Raw genomic sequence first — 25956 nt, forward strand, 5'->3', positions numbered from 1 at the left:
CAAATAAGAGTTATTTTTGGTCTCTCAAAATGGATGCCAAGAAAGTTTTTTAAAAATTAATCCAGCTTCCACTGATTTAAAAAGTAACCATTTCGAAAGACAGACTCTGTAGTGTGGATTGGAATTCAGTATTTCCTACAAAATATATTTATGTGGAATTCTGAAGCAATTTTAAACTAGAAAAAAGGGTTTTTTTCCTTTTAAAATATCTTGTTTTGAAAGAAAAAAAGAATGAGGTGTGTTAATTTAGGCCATGAACTAAGAGAGTCAGAATATCACAGATGGGAGAACAGATATTTCAGAATAATTTAACATGAGGGGCAGCAGTTCTTTTTACAAGAAGCCTATTTTACACTGCCTATCTATCCTGTTATATGGTTTTCTGATTACTGCATCTCCAAAAATATTCTTTTTAAAATTTTTAATTTGTTCTTCAATGTTTATAACAGTTGATCCATCTTGAAGTAGGGCCTTGGCCTAAGTACATTCCAAGTGTCTTATCAAAGTGTAAATGACTGGATGCACTTATTTGTTTTTGTTTTAACCATAAATGTCAAGAGTGTATTATTGAAAGAATTATAGTATGTTTGAAAAGCTTTGGGAATGAGTCCAACTATTCCAATTGTCTTTAATCAACTCAGCAAATCACCCTTGACTGTCTAACCTTTACTTCATTATACTATTTGCTTAAAATTAACAACTCAGACTTAATCTCTATAATAGTAGGTGCAGATGTGTACACATACTTTTGGTTCCCAGGGCAGTTTCATACAATTAGAGAAAGCATGTACTAGCTGACCTGCTTATACATCACTTCAGAATGTAGAAGTGGGATCTCATAAATGATTGGTCCAATCCAAAAACTTTCTACTGTGTCAAAAGAATATCAACCCTTACTTTCCCCTGACAGACTTACTTTCCGCTTTGGAATGGTATAACTAATTGTACTGTGTGTTTTTGCCAAACATTTGAATTATAAATTAGTAATCTTTCCCATTTTAAAGGCCGTTTCCGCACGGCCACCTCGCGCCCCCACGCCGGCAAGAGTTCTGGCGGCGTGGGGGCGGAAGCCCGCTCGCACGCAAGCGTGCGAGCAGGCCAAGCAGAGGCCGCCGCAGGAGAGGCGGCTCCGCATGGAGCCGCCTCTTCCCGCTCCTCCGTCCGACTCACAATGTCCTCGTCGTCGCCTGCTGGCCGTCTAAGCCCCGCCCATGCTGCCCTCCGACCCCTGGAGGTCGGAGGACAGTGTGGGCGGGGCTGCGACGGCCAGCAGGCGATGACGAGGACATCGTGAGTCGGACGGAGGAGGGAGACAGCGTCTTCCTGGCGGTGCGGTTCGCACCGCGCCGCCGGGAAGACGCTTCCTCCCCAACAACAACCCTTTAAAGGGTTGTTGTTTAGGGCGGCCTGACGCCACCCTGGGGGAAGGGAAGCGGAGTCAGGTCGCTGCTGCTGCGTTGCAGCAGCGGCGCCTGTGCGAACGGCGGCCTGGGGGCGGCGTTTTTACCGCCCCCAGGCCGTCGTTTATGGGCCGTGCGGAAACGGCCAAAGTCATCCTATGTTAGGAATGACTATTGCTCTGTCTTGAAGAGCGAATATGACAATCAAACCACTTAACACTATTGCCTCTGTGCATTTGGGAAATTTCCTCAACAAATTAGTTTGTTTTATTGGAGAACTAATGTCTTCCATAGTTTGTGAAATAGTAATTGGCTGATCCATATCTAAAGTCATCAGAGAGCATTTCTCAGAGATGTTCCACACCCACTACTTAAACATCATTAGTGCATACAGTCCCATTTGGAGCAGCTGATTCCAATAATAGATAGACCCCATCCCTAGGGGCCAAACTAAACATTACTAGTGGTTATGAAACAATCCATGGCTGCCAGCACAATTTTAAATGAGAATTTAGCAATTTAATAATTCCTATGAGTGTAGCGGTGTAGCAGTGTCGTGTCATCTTGCCCCTACACCTTTTCAAGTGCTCGAACAGCTCCCCCTGACTATTTTGTCATTTGAAAAGGTGCAGGGAAGAAACAAAATCACATGGCGCTTCTGCTTCATGGGAGATTGGGTCCTCATGGCAATTTTTAAACTGCTAAGTTCTCCTCTAAAATGCCATCAGTTGCCAATGTTATTCCTGTACCAGCTCATGTCCAGCCAAGTTTGGCTCCAAATTTCATTGTTTTTGTAAGTTTAATTGGTTATTTATCCAGTCATCAGTCCAGAGTCCTTCCCTATTTTACCCATTTATTTGTTAACTGCTCTGTCACTAACAGTGAAATTAGCTGTTGCCTGCTGGTTTAAATTGAAATAAAAGATGTAGGATCAGGTCAAGAGAACAGCAGATTTAGCATCCTGGCTTCTGTTATCAACCACCTGATTAGAACCTGTAGAGGAAGGCAAGTCACTGTAAACTCAAAAAGGAATTCCCAGCCCTCCCCCCATCAGCTATGAAGTTACAGTACAATTCTAGATTTTGACCTGCACAGTTTGAAAACTACTATTACATTCTACAGGGCAACAGCAAGTCATTCTGACTGGTTTTTATATGTAATTTGGGAGTCTTAGTGCTAAGAATTGAAAAGGCTTCCTGCAGCATACAGACAGTACTGGGTTGAATTTTCATCATCTGCAACCAAAGGATCTGAGTACCATTCTCTGCATAAGACTCCAGAGAGTCATTGCTATTCAAAGCAGACAAGGCCATCCACCATTGGTCCAATTCAGCAAAAGGTACCTTCCCATGAAAGATTCCATGGTTTTGAATATTTTAAGGCTGAATTTGAGCTTGATTGTGTTCGAATGATGATCATGTTGTTGCTAAAATGCACAGGCTTTTGTTGAGATTTGAAATGGAAAAAGGACAAGTGAAAAATGATATGATGAAATGGGTTATCAATTTAGGGTACACTATACAAATGGTACTATTAGAGTATACATGGTTAAAAAGTCTCAAATCTACTTTAAGCACCAGTCTAAAGGATAGTTCTTATAAAATGGTGTATTGGTGATATTTGTCACTGGAAAAAAATGGCTTTTTTTTTTAAAGTCCTGAATGTATGTTGGAAATGTGAACATCATGAAGGGGCTTCTTATCATGTATGGTGAACTTGCAATAAAGCTAGATATTTTTGACACAAATATATTCAAAAATTCAGAAGATTTTAAAGTCTAATGGCCAATTACCCACGGCCAGCTCTGCCCTGCCCTGCCCTTGCCCCACTCTGGCACAAAAGTCATGCCAGAAGTGCTCTTGCTTTCCAAAGGGAAAGCAAGAAGCATGGGTGGGGCAATGGGAAGTGCATTGGGACAAGAAATCTTGCTCCAATGCAATTCCTCTTTCAGCACACGATAGGGTGGAAGCACGTTGGGCCAAGATTTCTTGCCCCAACGTGCTCTAGCTGCCAGCGCATGGCAAATGCCCCATGGGTAATCAACGACTGTATGAATGAAACCAGAGGCTTTTCTTTTGGGTCTTATGAACGGACAGCTTGCTAAAAAAAGTGGAATTTTGTTTTTATATATGACATCAGCAGCGAGAATATCATATAAGCAAAAATGGAGTATGTTGGTGCAAAAAACTCCATCAATAGGTACAATATAAGAATGGTTTATGGAATTGTTGGAACTGGCAGAAATATCTAAACTTGCTTCTTTGGTTAGAGAAAAGAACATCTAAAGTCCAGTCCCATCCAAAGCCAGATGCAGCTCCAACGTGGTGTTCCCCTGCCACCTTCAAGAGGGATTTCTAGATGCGTAGGGAGCAAAAATATAAAAAGCTCCCAACCTCCTCACCCCCACTGCTGGAAAGCCCTATATGGCTTCAAGACTTATGCCACTAATGGCTGTTCCCCAGCCCTCCCTCCCCTCACTGGCGTCTGCTTGGAATGCCCCAGCCCTCCCTCCCCCCCGCTGGTGTCTGCTTGGAATGCCAGTGCAGCCCCTCCACAGCCCAGTCTTCCTCTTGCCGGGAAAGGAGAAACATGCTGCCTCAATGCCGCACCACTCCCTCAAGCCCTTTCCCCCTTCGGATGGGGTTCTTCATTGTCAACTGGAAATCTCTGACAGACTTTTTGCATATGACGGGAAAAAATGAATTGATGGTATTTGGATTTGAGGAATAGAAGAACAAGAAAATAGATATAATAGACAAAAAGTTGAATCTTCTTAAAATAATTAAGAATTAATTTTAGAATTGTAATTGGTGAACAGGTAGTCAATTTTTAATTGTGTTTATATTTGATGCAAACAAAATTGGAAGCCTTATTTCTCTCTTGTATTGTGATTTTTACGTACATAGTTTTATTTGTGTGTATGTATTTTGGTTGGTTGGATTTTGGTGTGTTTAGTTTTTCCTCCTTCTGCATGTTTTCAAAGTCTTAAAAATATTCTTAAAAAGGCGCCTTCTCATGTTCATATATAGATTTATCACTGTAGGAAATTTTACACTGTTATATTGTAAGAATAAACATTCAACTCTCTCAGATTGGGGGAGATGTGTACTTAGGGGAAATTATAAAGTGTGTGCTTTATGTATACTTAGAGGAAACTGTAAAGTGTCTGCTTTATAGAATGGCAACTGTATTAGGCTGAATAGGATCACTAATGAATAATTGCTTATCAGGATTTAAGCCTTTAAACCAGTTTTGAATGTCTTTGTTCCTTTCATGATGTTTATTTTTTTTCCTTCATCCCTCTTTGAAAAAAATACTCCAGCTTTTACTTCCAATATATCATGTTCACTGGCATTTCTTGTGAAGTTTGCCATATATCTAGCTGCTTAATTTACTCAAAACAGCTAGGCAATTGAAATGATTGTTGTTGTTTTTCCGGGATTCCATACAAATCATAACTTCAGAAATCAAGAGCAATATCTCAAGTTTTAAAACTTGTGTTTGCCTTTCTCTGTTTTTCATAGAAATGTCATTTATTTTCACCCCAACCCCCCTTAAAAGGACATCTCATTTCCCTTTGAGTGCAATGAATATAAAGAGGATGTGAAAGATCCAGAGAGGAGCTTTAACATCTTGACATGATACTATTGTTTGTGATGTAAATAAGTGCCGAAGACAACACTGTGCAAATGCACAGATAAGAAAAGTTGACTTCTGGAAGTAAAACGATAGCAGTGACTTTAATGATTTCAGATTGAAGGCAGAACAGCTTGTTTTGATGCTGAAGGCTGTTGAATTGGGGGGTTGGAAAGAGAATCTGGTTGGCTATGAAATGAAATAAGGTATTCCTTATCTGGTCATAATATCAAAATACAATCAGACAGCAGTGACAGTGAGTTAAATCTGCTAAATTAGGTAGTTTCTTGTATTTATATATGTGTATTCTATGCATATACTTATGGTGAGTGAACTGATCCTGGGTTTACAAAAACGTAATTACAAAGTGGTACCATTACACACATTTGGCATTTATAAATGGCATTTTTTATACATTCAAAGCTTTTCCCTTACAATATCTGTCTTCTCTTCAGTGCCTTCTGAGGTTTTTGCCTTACATACTGCACAATCTAAGTCTTAAGAAGCATTGCACTCATTCCCAAACAACAAAACATTTCCAGTGAGAATCTTCAGGAAAATATTTATTGGGAACACGTGTGTGTGTGTGTGTGTGTGTGTGTGTGTGTGTGTGTGTGTGTGTGTGTGTGTGTGTGTGTTGTCTCCCCCCACCCCCCAATGTTTGGTACAGAATTGTGGTTGGCCATTCCTTGGAGCTGTCCTGCCTTGCAGGGTAGTCTGAAGTGGGAGTAGCCACCAACTGACAACTTCCCTGCTGGGGATCTGTCTTGTGCTGTTTAGCGCCACTGGACAATGACAGTATGATCCCCAGCTGGGGGAAGGTCTCCCAGCTGTCTGGCTAGGCCCGAGGGGGAGGAAATGGCCCCAGCTTGGCCATTCATGGTCCTCTGCAGCATTCAGGAAAGTGGGTGGTGGCAGTGGCAGCGGTGGGGGCACAGCAGTCGGTGGATATCCTATGCAGCGAGTGGGGGTCCCTCCCCTGGGGTGGTGGGATGCAGCTGGTTCAGCAAACTCAGCCAACCGTAGCTACTGGTTCTACTGAACTGGTGCGAACCGGCTGAATCCCACCTCTGCTTGAGTCTCTCCTGCTGCAAAGACTTCCCTTTTATAAAGTGTTCAAACTAGCATTCCTTCATGCCTGCATTACATCAGCCTGGTCATATGTAACTGTATGCATGACTACGCATTCTGTATATGTGCAGGTTTTCCTGGTGGATAGAATAGGACACACTCTTCTAGGCCATCTGTATGGTAACTCTATGTCCTCTGGTGGTCTTGTTCTGCTTTAAATAACAACTGACATTTCAGAGTGATAAGCCAGTCCTCTGGCTATCCCTAGCTGACACAATAAGGTACACTCATTTCTGGGAGAGACAGGCAGTTCTCTGAGCTTCTTAGAAATAGAAGCCTAGATGCTTCTATGGCTGTCTTCTGTATAGAAAAGGCTTAACTAAAGCCTAGAAAATGGCTCAGAAATTTCAGGAAAATGGCTCAAAAATGCAAGGTTGGTTTTCTTGTCTCTCACCCAGTCACATCTTTAAATGTGAGACTAGATGAGGCACCGCTCCCAGACACATGCTGCCATTTAAAAAGTGAGTTACCAGACAGGATCACCTTAATAGTATCACTGCCTCTCTAAAGGCTACCTTTTATCTTCAAAACATAGATGGTGGGGAGGGGAAGTAATGAATAGTGTGGGTAGCTTTGTCCTTTTCCCCCAAAGGGCTGTTTTACTGCAATGCCTTCTTTTTTATGGGTAAGAACTTCCCATTGCATTAATGTTGATAAGACTAAGAGGATGTTTGTCCCCTAAATAAATGTTTGTCCCCTAAATGAAATATTTTGTATTGTCTGCTTTTAAAATATACTTATATTTTATTTATATATAGATACTTATTATTTTATTTATATATATTGGGGCCCCATTCTGGTCAGGACCATCACACTGTGAGGGAATGACGGGATTCTGCCTGTCCACCAGAGCATTCTTTTTCCAAACTGAAATGGTACCAGGAGGCATGTAAATAAGTCTGGCTCCATTTCAGGTTGGAAAAAAGTATGCGACAGGTAGGATCCCATCCTCACTCCAGGCCCTTGTAGTCCTAATCAGAATTGGGCTACTGTAGAGCAATATAAAGAAGTTTCTAGTTGGGAACTAATCCCCTAAAATGGCAGTGCAGGGATGCTTGCTTTGTCTAGTCGGGCTCTGAGTCTGACTCTGTGTGAGGCAACTTCATATATTCCCATACAGTGCAGTTTGAGCAAATGCAAATTTTGTGTCAGGCTCATTCTTTGTTTTCCTCCTGAGTTTTCATCCTGCCGTCATGTGTCCAGTACAAAAGCATAATATGCAGTGTCTTTAAAAGAAGAAGCTTTTAAAAAGCCACATGGTTGATGATCTTGCGGAGCTGAAGAAGCAATTAATTTTTTCATGCCAGCGTGTTTTCTGTTGGAACTATACGCCCTGCCTAAAGACAACAAATAAATTGTTTCTCTCTCTTTCTCTCTCTCTTTCAGATCTGCCTTGACTGAAGCGTGACATAAAATGTTACAGCAGCTTTGTTTCTCAAAATGGTTAGCAATAGGGATTACGGTTTCCGTTGTCTTCATGGAGTGTTTGGCCCAGAATGATGATGGTAAGTCTGTTTCTATGTCATACGTAATTTTGCCTCAAGTCATGCAAGAAAAAAAAATCTATCTGAATTACGTTGAATTCAAAGAGAAGTATTCCCATCTGCTAAGATGATCCCAGTGCTAGTATTTTTCTTGACTAGGATTCTGTGCAACAAGTACAGTCTGCCCAATAGTTCTGTGATGATGCTGGAAAGCCTGACTCTTTAGGCATGAGTTGAATCCAGAGAATGATCACAGATCAATTAGCAAAGCAGATAGGTCTCGTAATATTCCACAGCTCCTTTGTATAATTATAGGAAGAGTCAATCATGCCTCATATATATGGTATATGCCAACGTTGACCAAAAAAAGGCTTACACACATGGAAGAAGGTACTGAAAATATTCACAGTGTCACTGTCACTTTGTGGATGAATCTGAATGCTATTTCTTTTCAAACTAGTAGAAATTTAGGCTATTGTATAGAATTGTGAATAATGATAGCCTCTGCTTGGCTGAAGGTTTGGTTGCTTTGAGATTTACTGATGTACAGAGTAGCACAGGGTAGTATTAATGGGTTGGATCCTGCGGTTTCATTCCTCTATTGGAGGTTCTTTGACCTCTTGCATCAGGGAAGGCTCCATCCACTGATTTAAAGTGTCCCCAGTAGTGTCTGTAAAGTATAATGAGAAAAGAATGTTTTTTTAAATCATGGTGAATTTACACATAAAAAAACATTATCATCTGACCATTATACTGTTATACTTTAAAAATACATTACACATCGTATATCCAAGAAGTATAACAACAGAAGATTCAGAACATATCCTTTTACTAATCACACTAAAAAAAACAAATATGACAAGTATATCAAGAGAAATTATAATCTGGAGCACATAAGTATACAAATGATATATCCATGGTGTTAATTAACTCATGGTAATTCATCCAATATCTTACAAGGGAATTCTAATCTAAGAACTCTGTTCACCTGTCCAAAATACAGGTTTACCTTTAAAAAAAAATCCTCTGCTAAAGAACACATTTGACTCAAAACCCACTAGTACTGTGCAATAAATATTGGGTTGGAGTCAATGAACAGAACGAGTGCATAGAATGGATTTCTGCCCAGCAGCCTCAAAACATTGCTACTCGTGGTTGGGGAATCATCAGAGATGTGGAATGTGGCAAAAACTTCTCCAGTAAGAAAGGCCAATCAGCAGGCATGAGCTTGCTCTTGTTCCATATATGGAGGAGCTTATGTAAGAGCGTTTTCTGCAGACCTGCCCTCAAGAAGCAGTCCATTTCATTGCATTAAACTTCATTGAGACTGCTTAACCCCAGCAGCCTCTACTATTCAGAAGGGCTAGGGGGAAATGGAGAATCCATTCCATACACAGTTCATTGGATCGAGCTTATTGAGATGCACTGTTTAGGATTTTTCCTTGGGCGTGTCCAGATGAGTCAAAGTTTTCATTAGATGCTCTCACAAACTTTCTCCTTAGTGGTGTTTACTGTTCTTTTATTGACCATGTTCTAGGAATTATATTTTGATAATACTGGTTTATGTACACTTACTTTAGTGTAAAGAGTGGTGTGGTATATACATATTTTGTAAAGAACTTGTAATTCATTAGGCTGGTGAACAGATAATGATCTGAATGAACCACTGGGCTAACAGCAGCTTTGTGATGTAACACTTCCTGGGAATTCAGATTTTGAATTGTTTGCTTATTGTCATAAGTTTTAGGATATGTTATTGCACAGGTTAAGTGAGTTCTTCAGGAGTTACAAAGACTTGCTTCCATTGTGAAAGACTAGATCCAAATGGATCCAATTCTAACTGAACAGATGATGAACAAATGGAAAGGATAGCACATTAATAACAAGAAAGTGTTCAAAATTTCAAATAAGGTGCAATTTGAAGACTGAATGCAGGGTAATATGAGTAGCCATTTTGTTTTATTTTCAAGCCTGAATGATACAAAATTAGTAAGCTCTAGTTAATGGCTAATGATATCAAGTATGGAAAGACATTTTGGCTTTCTGTTTGTGAAAAAATAAATCCTGATTGCATTTATAGAAGTACAGAGCCAAGAGAAGTCAGGTAGGATGTATTCCAAATTTTTAGTTCCCTCAAACTGTTTTCACTACCTGAAAGACACTGGAGTAAGGCCCAAAACAGAGGTCATAAATTTGATCCATGTATAGGTTCATCCTTCACCACAGACAGCAGATTTGACGTCTGGGGAAAATCAGTGAATGAGACAATGTTTATCTGTTTCTTCCCATGCCTATTCCACAATTCAGAACTTTGTTCCAAAGCTGCTGTTTGCTCTGGGCAAGACAATTTTGGGTGCCCAAAACTGTTTTTTCCCTTCCACACTGACCTATTTTTTTAAAAAAAAAGAAAGAAAAAGAAAAGTAAATCTCATCTTTCACATCCTGTTGGGTTTTCCAAGATGATACAAAGACACCCATGTGTAACCTTTTACAAGTATAGTTCCCAGCTTCTATTCCTAAAAGCCAAGAACAAGGGCTATAAGTTACCTGTTAGTTCAGGGCCACCTAAAGACCAAATGGTGCGGTAAAAAATGCAATTTTTCTTTCCGTTTACATTTTGAGCATTTATTGCCCATTTCCTCCATTCAGTGCTTCATTATTTTTACAGTATCAGTGACATCACAGGTATTCATCCTGCACATAGTTTTTTGAATGTGCTTTTAAATAAGAACTGAAGTCTCACCATCTGTGATTAATAACACACCTTTGTACACTCTAAACGTTAAAGCGACACCAGACATACAGACCTATCTTGCCAGTTTTACTTTACAGTTTATGGTGAAGATTTTCATACTGTTTAGTTTCACCTGTTGAGTGGATAGTTGAATAAATTACCTAAATCAGGCACTCCTCAAGCCCAATCTTTTCCAAGTCCAGCATCCCAAACAGAAATCTGCTTTTGCCCAGTGGTTGCTGTTGTTCATGCTTCAGTCTCTAAGAGGGGTAGGGGGAACAATTTGGTTTTAAAATGCTTATCTTCATTCAGAAGTGCTGTCATTTTTTCAAGCTTTCTTTCTTTCTTTCTCTCCTCTCTTTTTCTTTCTTTCCTTCTCTGAGCTGTGACTTCCCTGTAGAACATTCTGAATTTACTTGTAAATTTGCACCAAATAAGCTGCACCTTCTCTCCCCAGCCATCCCGTCTTCCTACTTGTAAGATCTTTGCAAATAACTTCAGTTCCAGTTAGGTTCATTCCCAAAGACAGAGGGGATAATTCAAGGAGAAAATAGTGCTTGATAAGTTACAGCTTGCTGGGTTTTTTTAACACTTCTGAAGAATGTGTTCATATTTTAGCTAGTTATTTTTTATTCTGTGGACTTTTTCATTATATATGTTGGAGAAAGAACTCTGTTTGGATGTAACTGTACACCATGATTTATTGGTTTCTTTAATCAGGAGATTGTGTTATCTGCTGCTGTTTCATTGTTTGCTCCTGGGCAAAAGGAAGGAATAAGGGCCCAAGAATCACTGGGTGTCATGGGTGGAGGAGGCAGTCATTCCTTGGTATCTTCTCTTCTATACTTGAGGGAATGGTAGTAGCTTCATGACGGCAGTTGCCAATCAGCCAGAGGGTAGTTAGAGGGCCTCTGTTGCCTCCCATGACATTTATTTGTTTTTTTGTTCACCGCATTTTTATCCCAATCAAAGGACTATTCAATCAAAAGACTGCGAGCAAAAAAACATTAAAATGTTTAAAGAATTAAAAATATAAAATTCATTTAAAAACATGTAAACAGGCAATAGAAGGAAGGCAATAAACCTTTACTGGAGGTATGCCAGACAAAACAAAAAAGTCTTCACCTCCTGTCAAAAGACTCTGATAGAGAGAGACATTATGAATTTTCCTGGGAAGAGTTCCAAAGTTTTGGTGCCATGACAGAGAAGACCCTTTCTTTGGTCACCACCAGTCTAGCCTCAGATGGTGGGGGCAACCAAAGCAGCACCTCAGTGAATGAACAGATAGGTTCATATTGGAGATGATGGCTTTTTAAGGAATGTTGGTCCCAGACTATACAGGGTTTTAAGAATCAATACCAGCACCTTGAATTGAATCGGGCCCAGAAGCAAATTAGAAACTAGTAAAGATGGAACAATACTGGAGTAATATGGCCCCCTTGTCCCATTCTAGTCAACACTCTTGCTGCAGTATTCTGTACCAACTGAAGCTTCTGAACTGTCTTCAAGAGCAGCCCCTCATAGAAAGTACTGCAGTAATCTTATATAGGTGCAACTGGGGCTTTCACCATGATGGCAAGATCTGTTTGGTCCAGGAAAGGCCTTATCTGGCTCACCAGCAGACACTGTTGAAAGGAACCCTGAACACCATTGCCACCTGTTTATCCAACAGGAGGCCTGAGCCAAGAGTACACCCAAGCTACGAACCTGCTCCTTTAAGGGAAGTACAACCGATCCAGAACCCAGGACGACCTATTTCCCAAGTCACATCCCCCCCATCAGTAACATTTCTCTTTTGACAGGATAATGTTTCAGCTTATTAACTCTCATCCATTTCAAAACTATGTCCAGGAATCTGCTGGTAGCACATGATAGAGCTGGTGTTATCTGCATGCTGGTGGCTGTTTAACCCATATATCTGAATGACTCCTCCCAGCAGCTTTACATAGCTATTGAAAAGCATAGGAATGCGTTGGAACCTTGGGGAACCCTAGAAGCCAAAGGCAGTCCCTCAGCACTGGACTCTGAAACCTACCCTTGAGGTAGCACAGGAACCACTGCAAAACAATACCTCCAGATCCTGAAATATGATCCAAAATGACACCATGATTTTGTATGAAAAGCTTCTAAGAGGTCCAGGATAATTAACAGGGTTATGTTCCCCCTGTTCATCTTCTAGCACATGTCATTCATAAGGGTGACCAAGAGGGCATCAGTCCTATAACCAGGTCTGAAACCAGATAGATGGTAAGTCTCAAATTTCTAAGAATCCTGTCCTCTTGTTCAGACTGCACAAGCTGAACCAGGGGGCATTCATTGAAAATGCTGGGGGGGTGGGACTAGTTAAAAAAAGGAAACAGTGGCGAATGGATGAACTGGGATCTGAGTGGCTGCCCATCTTTGGCAGCCCATGGATGCGATCAGCAAAACCTGCCATAACACCAGCGCAAGTACTTTCGCCAAATCGCTCCTGCGTGTGGCTGAAACCGCGGGCGCCGTGTACGGCAGGGTTGTGCCTTTACTCGCGGGGACCTGGCCGCTACTGGCTGCCAGCTGCCGAGAAACAAAACCCCGAAGTTCCGACTACCGCCCCGCGCCGTGGCAGCCAAGCCTCCGCGTAAATCAGGTCCGCCGCCTCAGGGATGCGTCTAAGCAGCTATCGAGGAAGTTTTGAGGGCCGAGGAGATGCTTAGCTTGCCTCTGCCTGTCCAGCGTACCGAGGACATTAGCCCTACTCCAGATCGCATTGAGTGAAGGCAGCGGTGCTCCCATTACCACCTTTAACCACGTTAGCCAACCCAAGTAAACATCTGGCGCATTCGGCTTCCCGCTTGTGGACTTCGGGCTGTTCCCCACTGTCTCATATGAGACCACAAGTGGCGGCGAACTGGTTTAGGCCGAGTCCCCTTGGTGAAAACCATTCCCTTCGCAAATGGATGGTAGCCCTCTGACGTTGAAGGTCCGGCTTGCGTTTAAAACCAGCGAGTATTTCTCCGTTGTGCGACCATTTGAGATAAGTTTCATCCTTGCTCCTGTTGCTTCGCTTGCTCTATTGTGTTAGGCATGCCTTGGTTGCTCTTCGCGAACCAACCATCATATGGAAAGGCCGGATCCTCCAATTCTCGGATCCCCACGGAATCACATGAACGGGAGGAAGCCCACCTCACTGAGAACGAACTCATGGGTCCTAAAAGCTTTCAAATGTATTGTCTGCCCCTGTTTCTCGCGAAATCCATGAAGCGTGTCGAACTTGTCCAGGTGTTTCAAGAACAGGAGTCGACCAGTTGCCCCTACATAGGGATTACTGACTGCAAATCTTACTGCAACCTGTGAGACTCCAGCTACCTAAAGGTAGAATCTATCGCATGAGCCCACCGAGGAGAAGGAACTCGCCTTCTTAGATAAAAACTTGGCTCAGCCCAGTTCATACGGCGAGCCACAAAGAGCATACCCATGCGCCCTGTTCTGTTGTTGTTAAGGGCCGGTTCCGTTAAAGACTTTGTACTGATTATAGTGGATTGAATGCTGTCCATATCAACAAGTATCCTTTGCCCATGAGTAAAGACCTTTTGGATGCATTGGGCAAAAGGATCTTTACCAAATTGGACTTGAGAGAGGCTTATTATGGGAGTCCGTGATGGCGAGGCCCTACGAACATGACAGCTTTCAATACAAAGTTTGATTATTATGAATATTTAATAATGCCATTAGGATTAGCTGGAGCCCCAGGAGCCTTCATGGCCCATATCATGAAGTTTTACAAGATCTGTTATATGTAAAGGGGTGATTACATTATATTTAGATGATGTATTAATTTATCACAAACCATTGAGGCATGAGAAACTGAATGCGAGAAGTCTTGCGCCCATACTAGATAACTCCCTCTTTGTCAAGTTGTCAAAATGCTGTTTCCATAGCTCCTCCATAGACTATCTGAATTGCTCCGAATCCTCGAGGGTTTGGAAATGGACCCAGCTAAAATAGCCTTGATGATTGAATGGCCTGCCCCCACCAACGGGAAGGAACTGCAATCCTTCTAGGCTTTGCCAATTTTACCGTGACTTTATTCCCGATTTGCTGAAATTGCCTTACAGCTCCACCGATCTTGGGTACCAAAAGGCAAAGACTAGCGGGCTTCAAACCCGGAGCTCCCCTTCTCTGGTCTCAAGAATGCCAGTCAGCATTCCAGCAACTAAAGCAGCTTTTACTCTGAGACAAATTTTAAGGCACCCAGACCCAGATCTTCCTTTCATCGTGCATGTGGATTAGCGGATAAAGCTGAGCTGCCCTCTTACAGAAAAATAAAAATAACAAATTGGTACGTGTGCTTACTTGTCCAAAAAGTTTCTGGGGGCTGAACTAGAATTGGACTGTGGGGATAAAAGAGACGCCCAGCTATCAAGCTGCATTGATGAGTGTTTAATGCATTGGCTGGAAGGAGCCAAACACCCCCCTTTCCAAGTCTGGTCAGATCACAAAAATCTGGCTGCCCTGTCCCTCCACTCAAGATGTCTGCAAACAATTACGTTGAGCCGATTTTTTTTCTCCAAGGTTCTCTTTCACAGTCCATTTCTTCGGTAAAAGTAACAAACTGGCTGATGCTGTCTGCTTACTCCCGAGGGGAGGGACATCGCTTCACCGAGACATCCGTGCACCGTTCTCTCTCCCTCCCAGCTGGATTAGCGGTCACCGATCACAAACTTCTGGCGGCTCCTCCCCACCCGACCATCCCTAACATCGTCTCCCCTTCCTCTAGAAGGGATTCAGGGGGCCGGGGCTCCATGAACTGTCGGCGGAGGAAGGAGATTCCGCGACTGCATTTAGAGGTGGTGTTTGAAGCGAGGTGGATGTTGCGAGTGCGTCCCTCCTCACTCTCCGGGAAGCAGGTTCTCGAAGTAATGTCATGATGCCGTCAGGCTGGGCGCCGGTTTTGAAAATGTTGCATCTGGCCGCCGACAGTTCTGGTGGCTCCATGTAAAGACGATATGAAGCGATATATCAAAGGGTGTTCCACGTCTGTCGCGGAATGAAGTCGATACGGAAAACCGCGTAGGTTATTAAAACCCCTCCCCAGTTGCATCTCGACCCTGGCGGGTCATTTCCATGGATTTTATAACGATTTACGCGAGGAAAGCCGGGAACACCATGTTTTATAGGTGGTGGGTGGGATCTTTTCTAAACGGCGCATTTCATTTCGCGCACCACCATCCCGTCGGCACCTAAGCTGGCCTGGTTGTTTTATCCAACATATCTATCGCCTACACTCCTCTCCGACAAAGGTTAAAGGTATCCTGACGCGGTCCCCAATTCATATCTAAGTTTTGGAAGGCTTTCCTGGAGCTGCGGAACCACCCCAGCAGTAAGCGCTACCACATTCAAAGTGGCGACCAATCAGAGCGGTTGAACAGAGCGTTTGGGAACAGTATTTCGTTGTTATACTAACTATCATCAGGACAAGTGGATGCGATTTACTTCCTTTTGCAGAGTATGCGGTATAACAATGCCATTCATGGTAACCGCGCAAAAGACCCGTTCGAGATTGTTTCTGGTCGGTCTTTTCACGTTGCCCCAACTGCCTGCAGAGGTACTGCAGCCTCAAGAATTCAAACAATGGATCTAACTTCATAGCCGAGGGTTGGAAAACAGTACGCAGTCTACCGCCTTACAGCAGGCCCAGAATCACAAAAGGTTCGAAGCGGACAAAGCGTGGCTCAGACTTCCCTTTACAAAGCGTGTTGGGGCATGGGTCTATTGTCCACCAAAACCTTAGAGGCGCTGCACAAATATTCAAAACTTGGCAAATTTGAAACTGGGCCTTTTAGGATTACAAGGTGATGGTCAATGTTACTGCTTCGTTTGGAACTGCCTAATAACTCATTAAGTAGCGACATTCATCCCGTCTTTCATTCAGCTTTGCTCAGGAGGCTCCGTTTGGGATGCCTAGCGCGACCCTCAGAACCACCCGCCAGTTATAATTGATGGCCACAAGCACTATGAAATAGATGCCTATTCTGGACTCCGCCTTCTCCACTTGTCGTCTACAGTATCTAGCCAGTTTCATGGGTTGGCTACCCTCTCAGCTACGCAATCAATGGGTATATACAGAAATATTGATGCCCCTCCTCATTTCTGCTTCACAAAGCCTTTCCTGACAAATAGGCTTTGGAGGGTTTTCTTAGGGGAAGCAGAGTGTAAGGATGGCAGTTTTGCCTGTTTCTCTCCCAGCCACTTTAACCTGGCCTTAATGAATGTCACCTCCACCGGGCCAGGTCGGCGGCCAGGAATGCAACCTTGGCAATGGGCCGGCTTATCTTGCGTGTCCAAGATGAGCATTCGTTCCATGAGATGGAGCCTGGATAGCGGCCCAGGGAGGGGGAAGGGATTGAGTACGTTATAACCTGTAGTTTGGGCGGGAGGTCTCATTCCTGTCATGTCGTGTGTGTGTGCTTTCTAAGATGTCTGAATAAACGGTCTTACATCCAAAAGCCTTTTATTTCTGCTCTTTGGAATTCCTTACAGTGGGCCACTGCGAGTAGCAGAGAGCTGGACTGGATGGACTCTGCTCTGATCCAGCTGGCTTGTTCTTATGTTCTTATGTTCTTATGTACCCCACACAACTGGAGAAATGGGCACCCTGAGACCATCCAGTCCGGTTACTACAGGTCTAAGTCCAAGTCAGAATGGATTTGAGAGATTTTAGCCACAAAATGATTGCAGTGGGATGCAGAGCAAGCCACTGGGATGCAGAGCAGTCCACCTCCTGTCAGCCAGAACCTGGTAGGTCATTAACCACCCAGAAGAGTTCTGCCTCATTGCACTAGTCATCCTCCCTGTCTTTTTACTGTCAGTAAACCAAGGGCTGCCAAGACTCTTTGACGTGTATCTCCTCAACTTCCTGCCATATTTCCACCCATTAGAGATCTCACCTCATTAATTTTAAGGCTACAATCAACTTTATCCATAATGTGACTCAGTGGTTTGAGTATATTTAATATATATGTTTAATTTTATGAGATCTTTTTTTAACCTGTATTTGATTTATTGAATGGTACTTTGGAGGGAATCTGATCAGTGCTTGTCTGGACTGTGTTTCATTCTGAAGTCTTCCTAGGTTGAAGAGTTAAACTTTTCGGATGAGGATTTGTACCAGATCAGGTTGTTAGTAGATTAAAGTAGCAGGGTTTTTTTGCATTTGACTGAACTCTGTGTTCTTTGAAAATCAAAACTTGCTTTCAAACGCTTACCTTCACAGCTGGCCTAATAAAATCTCTCATCTGAAGTATTTTGGATCCCATCTGCGTTTTCATTGGGACTATCACAGCAGCCCCCCTTGTAACTGTTCTCTCTGTACTGACAGAGAAATTAAACAAATGGTCAGATCTGCTGCTCAGATTGTTATTTGCACAACATTTTTTTATAAATAAGTGAAGGCACTAGAGAGATGGAGAGAGAAACATGAAATTACACATTTGCTAGCGGCGTCAAGTTGGGGTGAGCTCCATATGAACCAGCAGATGGCTGAAGTTGTTATGTCTGCCATGTCTTATTGCCTTATGTTACTCTTGTTCAATCACTGGTATTTAGGACCAGTATTGAAACCACAGGAAGGCCTGATGCAGAAGTGTAATATCACTGCTGTTTTGCTTGCTACCTCTCATTTACAAGGTCATATTTTCCACAGGCCAGCGTTACAATAGTCAAGAGCTTTGGCATCTGCATTAGCAAAAGAAAGCAAAAAAGCATGCAGTCCATTAGCTGATGCTAAAAACAGTCTGAGTGTCAGAGCCATCGAAACTGGAAAATACCAGACTACACAGATTTACTAGAGGCAAATGTCCTAGTTGTAGTGGAAATGCAGTTCAAAATACTTACAAGCAGAGGGCTATCTATGTTAGTCATAACGTAAAAATTTTTTTTTGTTTAGATCTTAAATACATGATCAACCAAAATACATTGGTGAGTGTTCGAAAAAATGTGTAGCATATTACCAATGTCTGGATGGATTTTGGGCTTCTTAAGCATTTCACTTCCTGTCTGAATGCTTTAAAAACTTTTCCAAAAAGCAGTCGATTATAAAGCACAGAGCAATGGCATGCAGCTCACGAAGGCAGGGGCAGTAGATGTTGTGTCTTATGTTTCAGACCTGCAGCAGTCTTCCCCACTGAGGGTTCTGTGTCCAGCCCTGACTGTTTGCAAGAGTAGAGAGGAAGGTTGTGGCTGCAGGTGGACTGGGGAGAGTTGTTTGGGAAGCATGTGGCAGACATTGGAAGATCTAGACCCAATTGGATTGGCTGAATCTCCCCCCCCCACTCCCCTCACTCACTTTCACCAATTTAGTTGACTCTGTACAAAACAGGTGCTGGAAATCAGCACCCTCACCACTCTTTGTCTAAAATCCCTGCATGTGTGAGGGAATTGCAGTATTCCAACCTCTCCCCGCTCCTAAACTCCTTGCATGTGCAGGGGAATCGCATCTTCACATGCTGCTTTTCTGCAAGGCTTTTCAAGGTTTTGGAAGGTTTCTCCCTCCGTGTTTTATTATTCCACTGCAAGGGGGGGAGGCGCCCATTCATTGGAGAGGTGGGCCAGAACAGTGAGGCAGGGAAAATAGCCTCATTCTGCTGCTGAGGAAGTTCCATGGCAGTGGAAGCCACCAGAACAACAGAGGGGCATTCCAAAAGGTCCTCAACCTTTTTTAGTTCTGGAAAGTCCCATAGCAAAGCCACTGCTGTGGGGTGGTGTCAGAACAGCAGTGTGGCAGACACGCTGCAGTGCTGGGTGCTGTGGGGAACTCCCCATTGCACCGGGGCATTCCCTGTGCCAACAACGGGACATTTTTTTATGTGCAAAAAAAACTCTGGTATCATTTTGTCTTAGGACCTCTGTCCAGTTGCTTTTTTTTTCAGTAGCTATGACTGAAATAGAAGGAGCCCTATGCCACAGAGTGGTAAGCTGCAGTACTGCAGTCAAAGCTCTGCTCACGACCTGAATTCAACCCCAAGGGCTGTCAATTTTGGATAGCTGACTCATGGTTTGACTCAGCCTTCAATCCTTCTGTAGTCAGTAAAATGAGTACCCAGCTTGGTGGGGATGAGGTGTAGATGACTGATGAAAGCAATGGCAAACCATCCATCACCCCATTGGTCAGTAATGACTTGGGTCTTGCACAGGGGGACTACCTTTACTTTTATTACTGATATACCAGCTGGACCCAGTACTGGAAAGGTGAAACCTGGCTGCCACTGTTAATTATTTCTTCATTTGCACATGAATTCTAGGTCAGTATCTTTTCCTGAGATTCTGCCTTCTTTTGTTGAAGGATTGCAGCTTTAAACTTTAATTCCCAAGGAGGTTGACATAATTCCTCTTCTGGTCTCGCTTTGTTCCAGTTTTTAATATTTGATTTGTGTCTACGTTCACTCTTGTGTAGAAACTGTTCAGTCTGGTCTGAGTAAGTGGCAGAAGGGCACCATTGAGACATGGTATTGCATATCAAGCTACAGGATATACAAGTGAAGGATTCCTTGATTGTATTGCTGATGGTGTTGGATTATATCACAATGACAGTGGAGTAGACATAAAGAGATAACTGGCAATAGGTTTTGTTGCAGTGGCTCATCTCTGTGTTTGTAACTCTTAAGGGGGGAGTAGTGGGATGGGTCATGTCTATTGTTCCTACTCCCAATCTCCACTTTAACTGTAATAATACTGCTTGTTCAGCCTACAGACTTTGAGCAGTGTCACACTGGATAAAACAAAAATAAGAATAAAAATTAAATTATTTAAATAGTCAACCAGTTAGCACTCTTGAAGTCTTTTGGATTATGTGAGCAAAAGAGTTTGGCTACAGCCAATATAACTCCTAAATCTATGCCTGACAAGAGTTCCTTTACAGTATCTATTGCTGACAGCCCTTCATTATCGCACACAAGAAAGGCAATCCACAAATTCCTAGTACTACAAAAAGGTACTGAATTTCTATAAGCAATGCTCCAAGGTTTCAATTTGTCTAGAAGAACTGTTACAAAGTCAGTCAGAATAAGGAGGTTTTTCCATTCAATCTTACATTGCTTGAGTGGGGATGGAGTTTAACCCTAAAAGGATAAATGCCCTCCAATATTGAGGAATACTCAGAAATCTAAATATGGTAAAGATACATATGATTACATTTGGGTCAGACAATCCTAAATATAAGGTGGATCATATCCTATGAGCTGTGTTTTTGGTACTGATAATGTTCACTACAGATGTTTATTCATCTCAGCTGCTGATCTTCCCAATATTTCCAGACCATGACTTCTGAAACACAGCATTTGGAGTCTAATCTCCATTCATTTCCTCTATGGAGTTGTTACCAGACAGACCCATGATGGGTGGGGAGGCCTATTTTTAGGACAGCAGCATCTCTACCTATCCTACCAACTTTAGGGGTAGCCTAATGATGCAGTACCATGATGGATGTCATTCCTGCATTAGCTCAGAATTCCTACTAAGGCAGAAAACCTGTCTGGGTGAAGATCCCCTGATAACATTTATTTGCAAATAGCTACCACACCTTTTCCTGAAGTAAATCAGGAAGAGAAAAAACCTTTAGTTTGGGAAAATAAGATCCCACCTTGTCTGTTGCTTACATATTCCTGTGAATATGCTAAAATGATTTCATCAAGAGTTCTTTCCAGCCACTCTACTAAGCACTAGTCCCATTTTCTAGCTTCCTGACTAACCTCTACAACAGGGGTCTGCAACCTGCGGCTCTCCAGATGTTCATGGACTACAATTCCCATCAGCCAATTGGCCATGCTGGCAGGGGCTGATGGGATTTGTAGTCCATGGACATCTGGAGAGCTGCAGGTTGCAGACCTATGCTCTACAACAACCACCCTCATCTGCATTGGCATTGTCCTGGAGTTGTGATTGTATTAGTTCCACCCCAAAATCTAATTATTTCTATGAAGTTCACAGGCTCCAAACATTAACCCAAGTGTTCTCTCTTTTTCTCTCCCAGATTATGTGAGCAAAAAAGCTTGGCTACAGCCAATATAACTCCTAAATATATGCCTTCCAAGGGTTCACCCAAATAACAAGAGCTGCCTTTATCCTGGGAAGAGAAGGTCACTTAGCAGACGCTGAGGACCCATTTCTCCCTATAACAAGCCTATTTACCTGGCACAATATGTTCAGTATTTTCCTAGGCATCTCTCTATCTGGTTAATACTGATCTCAATGCTGCTTTCTGCCCCAGCTGTATTCTGATACTCAACGTGGACCAATAAACTCTGCTCATTCGACTGCTTGTTTCTAGATCAAGTAATTACCAATATTTCTCCCAAATCCCATTCTGTCCCAGATCTGTACCCTCAACACTATCTGTATTCTAGGATTGTGTGAATTCTCTATGTGCTCTGATTATTAGTGTTCTTGTAAGTTTATTACTTTTACTTTTCTTAATAAAACATATTAAACTTTTACTCCAAATTCCTGCAAATTTCTTATGGAAACCACCTCTAAACTTTGGTGGAAAAGATCTCATAAAGTTATCCAGCCTCTTGTTAAGCATGGTCTGTCCTCACTAATTCCCCCAGTCTAAAAGGGGCAGCATTTTGGGTAACAGTAGCATAGGAGTCAGATTTTAACAGCCAGAGGTACCCATTAGTTCCAGTGGTGAACAGAATTCTCAACCAAAGGCAGCCTTATCCATGCCTGTGCTTCCAGAGATTGTAAACCTAGTTCTGCCCTTAATTAAGCATTAGCTGCATAACTCGGCACCCCTGTGATCTTTTGAAAAAATGATGACAAAAGGGAATCTAGTATCTCTTTACAGGTCTCAATCCATCCTACAGCTCTGTAGAGAAACTGACCATCTCCTTTTGCATAGAAAACTGAAATAGCAATGAAGAACAAACTAGCTTCCTTTGCTGCAATTTTTTTTATGGTCTTTGCTGTAACTCGAGCCCTGTTATAAGCAATCTTAAATGGACCCTCCAGGCCAGATTAGCTTGGAAGTGAATCCTAAATAACAAAGCTGGGTTACTTGCGCTATGAGTTTCCCACTGATTTGCCAGTTATACTTCGTTGGATGATTACATTTAGAAAGCACCATCACATTATATTTTCCTTGGTTAATTGTCAACCTTCTGCATTACGCTATTCCGAGAAGGTCCTCAGTAGTCATCAGAGGCTCACAGTAGATCTAGCTAACAAAAGTGCACCATCCACATAAAGTAACGCAGATGCTAATGTTTTAGCCAGCATAGAAGAATGGAATTTTAGGCACTCCCAATCTCCATATGTTCAGTGCCCCTTAAGGACAGCACTAAGCATATCAGTACATAATCTGTAGAACAATGAACCAATGGAGATTAGAAATGGTAATAGAGAGTGGGAGTCCATTTGAGTGCCTTTCACTGGATATTCCTCAATACTGACCATGTAAATGGAGATTATGTTCCTTTTCTGTTTAGAATCTAGTGTTCATTTTATTTTTCCGTTTTATGGTAACAAATTTGTACTCAAGAGAAGTATTCTGATTATAACTTTTATTGTAAAGTATACCATAGAACAGAGTAAATTGTTTTTCCTATTCCTATCTATATGTGGAGGAGGGAAATGTACTTGGTACAGCTTATTGGGTATGGTACACATTCCATTTCAGCCTAGAAGAAGTAAGTGCTTTTTCTACTGAACTCAAGTGAACTGAAATGACTCTCACTTATACACAAGACAGCTCTTAAATTCAAGATGTATTTCTGCACCAAGAAGGATACCTAAGCTTCATGACAGGAGCATGTAGCGCTTTCACTGCTTCTATACAAAACCATTCTAGAAGCCTGTTATGATATGAATCAACTCATTCATTTAGTTCACTGGTTCAGACTTAGTAAATTCATCTTTGTGGAATGGGATCTCCTTGTGGGTGGCAGAAATCCAAGCAGCATTTTGGTGAACCCAGAGGGATTCTGAAGGCCACTTTAAAAATGTAGCCTGAGATTTAAAGACGTAACCCAAGAGCTCTATAAAATCTTCCCTTAAAAAAGGAAAATACCTGCACTACCATGATCTAGGAAAACACAAATCTATCATATATGTACCTTACTAGTTTCTTGGGCTCACATAATGCTGACATTTCTTGTAATTAGATGTTACTGTGAAATGTGGGATGTGTTTATTCTGTTGTCTCTTTTTTTTACATCTCATGATAACTTTTGGTTGCAAGGGTTTTTCAAACAATATTATGACATTAGCCCAGAAAGTGAGTGACCTACAATCGTGAGAAATACATGGTTTTCCGAATCATGATGGTACTAGTTTATTTGTGTGGTTTTTTGTTCTTACGAAAAATAAAATTAGATGGCTAGCAAAGCACTAAGCTGTGGTGACCAGTCCCCAGTTTAAATTGCAAGTTAGTGGGTGGCCTTAGATAAGATTTGCATTAGCTCCTTCTCCTCGGCAGCCTAGGCCAGGGGTAGGGAACCTGCGGCTCTCCAGATGTTCAGGAACTACAATTCCCATCAGCCCCTACCAGCATGGCCAATTGGCCATGCTGGTGAGAGAACTGATAATTCCCTAGTATCTGGAGCTCTGTTCCTAGGCTAACAATATTGGATTATCTTATGTGTTGTGATATGGTTTGCTGAACCATGAAATGATTTAAGCATATTTTTGGTGGTGGGTGGGAGGGACAAGCATTGGTATTATTGTAATAATTCTGGTGGTGCCAAATGAGTGTACATAATAATATAAGAATATTTCATGAAATTCTTCAATTCTTTAGCAATTTTTTCTTGTTATTTGTGTGTGGGTGTTTGGGGGGGTTAATAAGTGGGAATATACACAGTAATGGCTCCTTTAGATTTTGTCCTGGCTATAAGAAGAGTGAACACTCGGGCTGAAATACTTTAACAGTAAATCTGTGCTTCATAAATAGCATCACTGGCTTACTAAGGTCATGTTCCCAGCAAAGTTGGATGCTGTGACCTGAAATAATAACAGAGGTCGAAATTTGTCAAGTAATTTAACAAGTGTATAACTCAGATTGTGTCCTTAAAACCTATGTGACATAGGCTTAAGGGATATTGCACTTATTAAAGCATATAGTCGGTTCTCTTCACCACTGGCTCACCATACCACAGACAGTTTGATATGATTAAAAAAAACATCCCCAGAAAGTGACCAGAGACAACAGTGTGCCTGTATTTTTAACAATTGTGTAGAAGACTCAGTTTATATGTATGCAGTACAGAGAAATTATACCTGTAAAATGCCTGATTCTAAACAGCATTTAAAAGCAAGCCATAAGGTTAGAGCTTCAGAGTAGTGTCTGGAAGACTCACATGCAAATCTCCATCTTCCTGTGGAAGCTCACTGGTTGATTTTGGGTCAGTCACATACTTTTAGCTTAACCTACCTCCGGGGTTGTTGTGTGCATAAAAGAAGGAGAAGAGAATGATGGAAGCAACTGCTTTGGTCCCCACTGTTGAGTAAGGTGTGGTAGAAATGAAATAAATACGAAATATATCTGAAGATGGGTGGCATATAAAAGGTAAGTTGGTAAGCAGCAGTGAAGGAGAGAAATGAGTTGGGGAAGAAAGTATTGTGGGGAGCTGCTTTGTATTTGCTGCACCTATTTGTATATACTGACCAACAGTGAGATGCCTAACTACTGAGAGTTATGCTTTGGTAGGTACTACCTGGCAACCTCTCCTTGTCAGGCAGAGAGTGCATTGGTGGTCAGCACACAGGTGTAGATCCAGGAAGAACAGAGCAGCTTTCTAGTGATGCAACTCACACCATTTCATTGGTTCTTAGAACGTCTCCGTTACTTTGAACGTGCAAAAGTTTTCTTTGTGGTAATCCCCCATTGGTGCTGTTGGAAGTTCACCCCCAATGCTGTGTCCCAGCCAGCCCATCCCTCCAGTATATACATGAATGTGGGTGACAGTAGCAGCTCTAGATAGTTCTTGCAGGTGGGGGCAAGGTCCATAACTGTTATCTAAAAAGCAGCACCATCCAGGCACACAGAGAGCTGTGATAAGTTCTCATTGATTCTCCTTGAGTATAAAACCTTGGTGAAGATCCTGAAATGTTTGAACAATCAGCATTCCAGTCTTCTTCCATAGAGCTGAATGAGAGTCCTGCAGAGTACTCAGTGAGAGATTAGTGAAAGCAAAGTATCTTCTTTGCATCTCTCAATTTTTTCAGGAAGGCGAGGACTTTCGGCGATACGGGCAGAAAATGGCGGCCTGGAGATGGTAAAATGCAGCGCCCTGTGTCTCCAGAGCGCTACATTCCTTGCACGCAGAGCTGCAGCGCGAAAGCCGGCACTGCACCCTCAGCTGGCTCTTCAAACTGGCCGTGGCCCACCCAGTATTCCCCAGAAACGCTGGGAAGTGTTCTTTGGGAATACACGCCCGTGAAGCCTTTACCCGGCCGGTAGCGGCGCTTCCACGCCACCTCCCGCCGCACCTCGGCAGCTTGCCCAGCATTGTCCCTGGGCCTCCGGGCGTGTCGCTGAAGAGCCTGGGGACAAACCCTGGGACACTTCTGGCTCCGCGCCCGCTCGAGGCAGGAGCTG

At 42.4% G+C, this 25956-nt stretch overlaps 1 protein-coding gene across 5 annotated transcripts in view; it reads left to right on the top strand.

The window, feature by feature from the left end:
• The window catches only part of PCDH15 (protocadherin related 15), a 904280-nt gene that overhangs the window by 474485 nt on the left and 403839 nt on the right, over positions 1-25956 (top strand). For all 5 annotated transcript variants that reach the window (XR_007245346.1, XM_048507034.1, XM_048507035.1 and 2 more), the window contains exon 7: positions 7554-7672. Coding sequence is in view for 4 of the 5 variants with exons in the window: in XM_048507034.1 (XP_048362991.1) it covers positions 7582-7672 (91 nt within the window). In the remaining variant the exon portion in view is untranslated. The remainder of the gene's footprint in view (positions 1-7553; positions 7673-25956) is intronic.

This window comes from Sphaerodactylus townsendi, linkage group LG08 (assembly GCF_021028975.2).
Source record: "Sphaerodactylus townsendi isolate TG3544 linkage group LG08, MPM_Stown_v2.3, whole genome shotgun sequence".
NCBI lineage: Eukaryota > Metazoa > Chordata > Lepidosauria > Squamata > Sphaerodactylidae > Sphaerodactylus > Sphaerodactylus townsendi.